The sequence below is a fragment of the Notothenia coriiceps genome, unplaced genomic scaffold (genome assembly GCF_000735185.1).
Source record: "Notothenia coriiceps isolate Sejong01 unplaced genomic scaffold, NC01 NC01_scaffold00000667, whole genome shotgun sequence".
NCBI classification, from domain to species: domain Eukaryota; kingdom Metazoa; phylum Chordata; class Actinopteri; order Perciformes; family Nototheniidae; genus Notothenia; species Notothenia coriiceps.
Genome location: NW_011333368.1, coordinates 84,482 through 92,982, shown reverse-complemented (window position 1 = coordinate 92,982; position 8,501 = coordinate 84,482). Strand labels below are relative to the sequence as shown.

Sequence of the window (8,501 nt, the reverse complement as noted above, 5' to 3'; positions counted from 1 at the left end):
CAAAACATTGTACGTGATAGGCAAAGGGGCGTGACATTCCTAAGCAGTTGACCAGTCACAACAGAGCTGGCCAGCTAACCAATCAGAGCAGACTGGGCTCTGGTTTCAGACAGAGGGTGAAAAGAGGTGCTGCAGCACAGGCAGTAAGAGAACAATAAAGAGCTTTTTGAACATTAAAGACTGAAGACATGTCAGAGGCATAAAGTAGTATGAACCTGAGAATGAGTATCATAGGGCCCCTTTTGGTTTATATTTGTTTCCTAACTCCTTTTCATTTAAATATTCAGATATATTCTGCTCTCGTCTTATAACTCTTCTTTCGATTTTGATGGTGTTTTTGTCAGGTTCACGTCCCTAAAATCATCCAATTCTGCTCATTCACCTTTCTTTGAATATATTCTTCTCAGTTTTTGCCCCAGAGCAAATATTCTCCTCTCAGTCTGTGTGTTTTACACAGGGTTCATAAGCACACTGCAATGGAGATCAATGAAACTTAGCACCAGTTTTCTTTGGCTTCACACTTTCCTTTCATCTCACCAACGTCCCACTTCACTTTGCAGCATGAGTATTTCCCCGTTCCTCCTCTTTAAACCCTGTCGTCTCCCTCGGTCTCTGTGGTGCGTTTCCTTCTCTCCCTCCCTCCCTCAACCTATTCTCCATTTAATCAGCTCTCCCAGGATTCGCTTCTGTATAATTAGAGACTGCAACTTTAATCACCATGGATCCAGGGCAGCGAGAGCAGGGCATTTCAAATAGACACACAAGCAGGAAATTAGCCTGAAGAAAGTGTGGAAAACGGATTTGACCAAAAAGCTTCCTTTTAGAGCATAACACTTATTTCCTGTGAGTCTTTGCACACACTCACACAGTGAGGACTTAGCTTGCATACATAAAAGACAAATACAAACCAAACTACTCCATGATCATGTCTGTGAGGTCTTGACTTGTTCATAATGTTTAGTTAATTGTTCCCTGGCAGCATTGTGCAGCTTGATTTAAAGGTCACAGTTTGCAGGATGTCCTTACGTAACAACAGCTGTCTCCTCCTATCCACTCACCTCTCCTCTCATCTTCAATGTTTCATTCTCTTACCCTTTCCTTGTTTCCACTAACATTTATTTTACCCTTGCATTTTAAACAACGTACTCCTACACTTTTACACTTATTCACATGGCTGCAGTTGGAGTACAACATTAAATATGTCCACTAATGCTCTATATTAACATGTGGCTGTAATAATGAACCTTTTGAAATATAAATTAAATGTTACACGTAGAAAGCCATGAGTCACACTCTTTTCACAAAATGTGTGACAAGAAAACAAATCAGCTTCCTTCTTTTCAACAATGTCAACTGATCATTTCCACGTGCGTTAAAAGCCAGAGAGCTGTTTTCCATTGCAGTTTGTCGTTTTTCATCGACTTTGTAAGCTGTATGAAACCAGTTTTTTGTCGAACACCTGCATTTTGTCACACGGTGGATGCCTGTTGTTAAAGAGTGTGGAACCATGCTTCTTGTTTAACAGTGACGGTGATTTGATTCGACAGGCCAGACTTCCTAAGTTCCTCTGCAGAAGGCTGGCCAGCTGACGAGGTGGAAACATGTTAGTCTCCCCGTGCCGACACAGCTGCTGTGAAACCCTCAGCAGAACAGAGTGGAGACAAACTCACATCCTTTACCTTAGTGTTAATTTAGCTGGTAGATGTTCTGTTTTCCTGTCAGGCAGAGATGTGGCCACATGAACATTTCTCTAACACTTTCTAATGACAAGCCATGTGACAGGTAGTAGTCTAGAACATTTGAAAGGATAAATGTAGTATTTTGACATGTTGATACCGTTTTTCGTGACAGTCAAGGTGAAGTTAGGTGATCCATCAAAATGTCCTCTCACTGCAGAGGAGACTTTCTTTCAGTTGGCTTTGTTCCCAATCTCAAAAGACTTATCAGTGCTGCTATAGTGAGCTGCCAAGCTAGTAAAGATGCTGATATATTAAAGTGCACTACAGATCCTGTTATAATAATACTTTCAAATTGATCCCAATTATGCCATAATTCAGGACATACACGCTCATTGCAAGAAAGAAGTCGAAAGGGTTGAGTGGTGCATGTACAGGTGAAACAACTAATACTTAAAGGGGACATATCATGCAAAATGCACTTTTGTACGTCTTTTCTACATGAATATGTGTCCCCGGTGTTCCAGGGAACTCACCAAGTGTCAGAAAACACAACGCTCTCTATTTTTCTCCATACCCAAATCTCTTAAAAAAGGGGCTGCAACGGATCTGATACAGACTGATCCAGATTTGAACACTTCTATGACGTCACAGAAGTGGCAAAACGACTATTGGGCCAACTCCACCAATCAGGAGGAGACAGCCACGGACATTGCCGTTCGAAAGCGCTGGAGACGCTGTAGTACATATGCCAGGCCTGTAGATGGTGCTGTTCTCACAGAACCAGCCCATGCAAAGACAGTGTTAAATTGAGCGAAATGAGGAATGGCTAAAATGCATGATCTGTTTGGTATTTTGAAAAATAAAAAGTATAAATATGCCTTTATATAGGTATGGTCCTACACTATATTATTCGAATATAGCATGATAGGTCCACTTTAAGTGGGCAACAATTTGGATAATTTATGATGTGTAATCATACATTGTCTTAAATTGTGCTGGTGTTGGACTTTCAAGTGTTAGTATTTGTTGCTTTTTGTGTTTTTAGAACGCTATAAAGAATATATTTTGGTTAATTACTGGTTCAAACAAGCGTTTTAAATAAGTATTGTTGGGCTGTGGGAGCCTTTGATGGGCATTTGGTCAACAAAGTATTTAAAACAATACATTATTATAAATATACTTATTGGTTGCAGTAAAGTTAAAGGTTTTGAAACTTTTTGGACTTTTGTTCAGTTATTTGGAACCAAATATACTCCATCAAATTAACAAAACTACAGTATGAAAGCTACATTTACTGTAGTGCAGTTTATCTCAAACTGTGCTACCTGTTGCACTCAAATAATATTTATGTTTTGACTTGTTTCATACAGTGAAGATAACATACTGTTAATAGGTAATACTGCTATCCTTATGTTATTCCTTTTTGTCTCTTTTTTTAGTATGAATTCAAGGCCAAGAACATCAAGAAGAAGAAGGTCAGCATTGTGGTGTCTGTGGACGGGGTGAAGGTGTTACTGAGGAAGAAACAGAAGGTAAGTCACCTGTGAACAACGAAGAGGAATAACATAGAACTGTTTTCCACTTGATTTAAGAAAGTAATCAGTTAGGCTGAGCAAAGAAGAAAATATTTCAGCTCTAAATTAGTTTCTAAAAATATTGTTTTTACACACCAATACATATGAATGATAATACATGAATATGTCTTGTTCTGATGTTTTATTGATGCTTTGTCACAACCATCCATCTCACACAAAGAGGAAAGAATGGACATGGGATGAGAGCAAGATGCTGATCATGCAGGATCCTATATACAGGTCAGTCACACATCTCTTAAAATTACCCACTGTATGTTTGTATTAAACAAAACAAAGCTTTCTTTGCACACTATGGCAGCAAGATTTGGAAAAATGGCAATTATTTTGTCTGATTTTGCAATACAGTCAAGATATTATAATAATAATAATAGTAATAATAGATTTAATTTGTTAGCGCTTTTACAGGTGCTCAAAGACGCTTTACAGATAATAGTGAAGAGAAAAGAAAAGAGAAGAAAGGAACAACAAATAAATATATCGTTAAAGTCAAATAATACAAAAACAATCACACATGAAAAGCCAGATTGAAGAGGTGAGTGTTTGTGAGTTTTTTGAAGGTGGTGAGGTCGGTGCAGTCTCTGATGGGTTGTGGGAGTGAGTTCCAGAGGGAGGGGGCAGCGACGGAGAAGGCTCTGTAAGGTGTTTTAGTCGGTTGTAAGATGGTCGTTAGACTGTATTGAGAGTCGTGGGGTGGAGGAAGGACCGAGGAAGGTGAGTTGCGGGACAGGCCAGGGTGAAGAGGGGACACTGGGGTACTTGACAGGGTGAAGTACTGACCTAATTGAGTGACGTGTGACTGGGTTACGGGAGGTCTTTTAACAATTTCTCCGGAGGGACGGTAGAGGGTCGAGTAGCGGTGGTAGAATTTGAGGAGGAGTCTAGACCTGTCAAGGGGGAGAGATTTGACCGACGACAGTGTGGGTAAGATTTTCTGACCTGAGTGTGGTACTGTAGACCAGGTTGAAGGCCGGGGGTAGAGTTAGAGGGGAAAGACAGTTTTATGAACTTGCAGACGTAACCGGAGTCGTTGATTTTAGGGTGGAGTCCGTGGTTTACTGGAGAAACTCGGCGTAAAGTTTAGGCCAACCGGCTAGGTTTTGTATCGGTCTTTTCCGAGAAGACTTTTAGTGTTTGCTGAGGCAGGAGAGGAGGAACTGAGGCCGTTGGACTTGTAGAGGTAGGAGGAGGTTGGCCGTCGTAAACTAGTGGTTAGGTTGGGTGTGGTAAGGACGACAGCGCGCAGGAGCTTAGTAGTCAGTTGGTAGTGACTGTGCGTGAGGGCAGGGGAGGACCCGACTTTAGGAGAGTGGCCTGTCTGTAGGTCAAATTGGTAGTTGTTGGACGTGGGAGGACGGTGACGAGGAGACAGCGCGTGATCCGCACGGGTCCCAAACCACGAACCGGTAGGGAGGAGAAAGTAGGAAATGTACGAGGGGGGAACAGTTTTATTAAACAGGCCGGTGTTCGGAAGTTAAAGTGACGAATTGCGGCTACTGCGGTTGAAATATAGATTTGTTTTTTGCGTAGTGGAGCGGGTGTTGTGTGAGGTGAGGGAGATCGGTTGACACGAGAGTCTTATTTCGTACCTACGTTTGTTTGATAAGAGGTTGACTTTTCACGGTTTAGTCTTGTAGGTAGTACGCGGGAGGGGTAGGGCATTAAGTTCTGTAGGTCTTAAAGTTGGAAGTGAGTAACTCGTCGGTTTGTGAGATAGCAGGCGGGGGGAGTGTAGGCGTTGAGGCCTCAGAAAGCTGTCAGGCCGGAGTTTAAGTCGGTGGTGTATTTAGTGATAGTCGGAGTCCTGGGCGGAAAAAGGTGGAGTTTTGTAACGGGCAGGGCGCGGGTAGGTCGAGAGGAGGAGGGACGACGACTTAGGAACTAGTACGTAAGTAGTCGAAGTCGCCGTGAGATGGATGACGTTATCCGTAGGAGATTACCGTATGGGGTAGGTTGAGGAGTTATTTGGAGGTTGGTATAGGTCTTGAGACGACGGGCGGAGGAGGTGGGTGTGGGCGCGAGACTCTCCCGGCGCTCGGCTGTATGGAGGGCAGGAACCGTTCTTGCGAGGGTCGACCGAGGGGCAGCAGTTGTTTAGGTGAAAGTTTCAGAGGAGTATTGAATGTTTCGGGAGTTGTTGGTCCGGGGGGATTGGGAGTGTCTGGACGACCGGTAGGTTTGCGTGTGGGGGGGAAGGGGCGACGTAGGCCGAGTAAGTCTTCGGGTTGGAGGATAGCGTTATGCGGGTTGGAGCGTGGTTAGTGGCGNGCAATGTAAATAATAACAAATTGGAAGGAAAAAAAGATTTTAAAAATACACCGTCCGCGAGGAAAATAAATGGGGCTAAGAGCCTGAGAATACTGAAATCTGTATTTTTAAAATCTTTTTTTCCTTCCAATTTGTTATTATTTACATTGCTTTTAAAATCGTTCTGTGTGACACGAAAAAAATGCGGAAATCGTGTTGTTGAACACGAATCACTAGATTAATTTCGTGACTATAACACGAAATGCCGTGAGACTGGGTTGCTATGGTATGACTGCGCATCACCATGCTAAGGTTTTAGTACTCATTAATGCACCACTCGTTTTTTTAAATGCAGTACCATTGGTTTGGCTTGGTTCTCAGGGGTCTTCATTACAAAATTATAAAAGAATGTGCGCAAGCTTTTTCATTGTTGCTTCATTCACCCCATATTGTGCAGCTGACAACACAGTCATATCATCCCAATGGTTTGAATCTGAGCAGATGTTCTTGGATTGAAGATGTTGATGTGGAATGAATCTCTCAGAATGGTCATTAACTCAGTTTAAGACAACACTGTATCATGGTGCATACTGCAACTGTTAGGAAGATGGGGGGTTAAACAGCATGTGGATTATCGTGGCCAGTCAGAGCCACGATGCAGAATACTGAGTGTTACTAGCACTGTCATTAATCAAAGATACTTCATGGTAACATTTGAATAACGGCTAAACTGCACATCATCTCTAAAACACTGATGGGAAGTCTGAACCATTATTATTCATTTAAGGCGAGACACTACAGGTGGATTGTTTCGAAATTCTATGTGAAATATGCAAATAGCCTTTGATAAAGCCAGCCATTCAAAATTCAAGATTTTTTTACTGGGAATTTTGGATTTCTCTTTGTATTAAAAAAATGTTTTTAACAACGCTTTTAGGAATAACAATTGATATAAATCAGGCTATGAATGATTGGTCAACCTCTTAGAGATGGCCTATTAGACTATCACTTACAATGTGTTGGAATGCTAGCAGGCTTTTCAGGCAGTAATATCTAGAAAACTAATATATATCAGTATGAGACTTCCTCAAATATTCACATACAATAAGACAATTGTATTTTGCATTAAACAAAAAGTGTATGTAGAAATATGCCAAAAATAATGACGTAATCAAATGCTAACTTTGGGTGAATTTAGGAGAAATCCACATACTCAAAAAGGGTAAAATAATTATCTTAATGTGTATTTTGAATGTTTTAAAAAGATACATGATAGAGAAAAACTATCAGAAATTGACAAGAGCATGAGAAATGTTTGTGTCTCGCCTTGAATTAAAAAGTATTTAAGATTCTGAAGGGAAGCTTTGGCTGTATGAATACATTAAGGCAAATCAGAGAGACAGAAACAGTCACTGTCGAATGAATAGGAGACATGTTTACACACATTAAGAAGAATCAAACGCATCACTGAGGAGGACGCTAATTTATGCAGCAAAGTCTTCCTGTTAGTGGAGCTCACACCCTGCTCAGAGAAGATGTGAACGTAATGATACCATCCCCCCCGCACTTATCCCAACAAAAGAGTACAGCGACATTAATAAGCACAATAAAACACATACATGCTAAGTGGCATCCACTACAATATAGTGCAGGTTTTTTTGTCCTTGAAGGGATTGTCTGAGGTGGGGATGCCCATGAGGAGGGGGTCGTTTCTGGCATGCTCACTGCAGTAGTTCATGAGGTCTGCAGAGGCCTTGGAGACCTGCACAAACACAGGGAGAAAGAGTTAAGAACCCAACCCAAGAAGAGTGGTGTGGAATGAGTCCTAAAACCTGGAACTGAGTTAGCATTTTAGCGCTTCTGGTTCCCTCTTCTCAAAGTCAAGGTTTTTTTGGATGGGTCTGTGGTTAACTCAAGCTTACCAGGTCTGGCTGTTTGTTTATAAAAAGAAAAGAAAAAAAAAAAGAAAAAAAAAAAGCTTACCAGATCTTAACGTTTGTTATATAAGATAAAACTTGTCAGTCAATATTGTACTGGTTGATGTCAATAGATTCTATGTCTTGATGAATAAGGAGTAAATAAACGACTAAATGTCATCAGGCCAAACATTAGCAGCGATTAGCTTAGCGGTAGTGACTTTAAGTGAAGTCATGTGACCGTGATGCACTTCCTTTATAGCCTAAAGTTTGCTTTTTACTTCTGGAGGTCGCATCTATACTTGAAAAAGTGGTGTTAATATGTGGTGATTATCCTGCTGGACAAAACGTGCTAAGATGTGTTTGCTACAGATCTTATTTTACGCGATATATACCAAAATGCTCAGAGCAGGGACAGCCAATTAGAACCAAGACCTTCCCTACATCTGCCACATGGTTCATTCTTTTTAAGAAATGTTCATCGTTCCTTTGGTAATTATTTGTATATTATTTGTTTGAAAGTGAGTGATATTTGAACGAACAAGTAGCATTTAGCATAGTAGTATGCAAGAAGGGAGGAAATGACAGAAATGAGCTGAAAGTGACTCTAGAATAGGGAGATTGTTGCACCTTTATCCTCTCGATGCTCGCCTCTATCCTCAGCTGCTGCACCGTCCGCCGGGCGTGGGCGATGCTGTTGGAGCTGTGCGCCTTCGAAGACATCCTGGGCACTCAACACTGAGGAAGGACCATAAAGAAAAGCTTTAACACACTGGTATACGGCAGATTCATTGAGGCTTTAACACGGATTCAGAAATAAGTGTTGTACTTTTTTAACAACTTCGGGGTGCATAGGGGATGCACTTCAACACCACTAAGTCTGGGAAAGAACACACTTGTTTGAGATGACCAAAATAATAACAATGCAAATAGCATCTTGTGTACCAGATAAAACCAACCAAATGAATAAGCAGAGGATAAAGGACAATGGGCCAGAAAACCATCGAGTCATTTCGTATATTACAGATTTCAAAACCTCCATGGACCAAAGGTTCTGAATGAAAAGA

General features: G+C 41.3%; 1 protein-coding gene across 1 annotated transcript; it reads right to left on the bottom strand.

Moving 5' to 3' along the window:
• Window positions 1–5,648: 5,648 nt before the first annotated feature.
• LOC104956611 (guanine nucleotide-binding protein G(I)/G(S)/G(O) subunit gamma-12) lies at window positions 5,649–8,180 on the bottom strand. The gene is made up of 2 exons (XM_010784127.1): window positions 8,065–8,180; window positions 5,649–7,280 (listed from the first exon to the last, which is right to left on the bottom strand). The coding sequence occupies exons 1-2, from the start codon at window positions 8,155–8,157 to the stop codon at window positions 7,155–7,157; spliced, it is 219 nt and encodes a 72-aa protein (XP_010782429.1). The 5' UTR covers window positions 8,158–8,180; the 3' UTR covers window positions 5,649–7,154.
• Window positions 8,181–8,501: the final 321 nt, after the last annotated feature.

Bases quoted from the DNA above. Each gene is read 5' to 3' on its own strand.
- LOC104956611 (XM_010784127.1), bottom strand. From the start codon at position 8,157: ATGTCTTCGAAGGCGCACAGCTCCAACAGCATCGCCCACGCCCGGCGG. The intron at 7,281-8,064 runs GTGCAACAATCT...GTGTTTGTGCAG, and splicing joins CGAGCATCGAGAGGATAAAG to GTCTCCAAGGCCTCTGCAGA.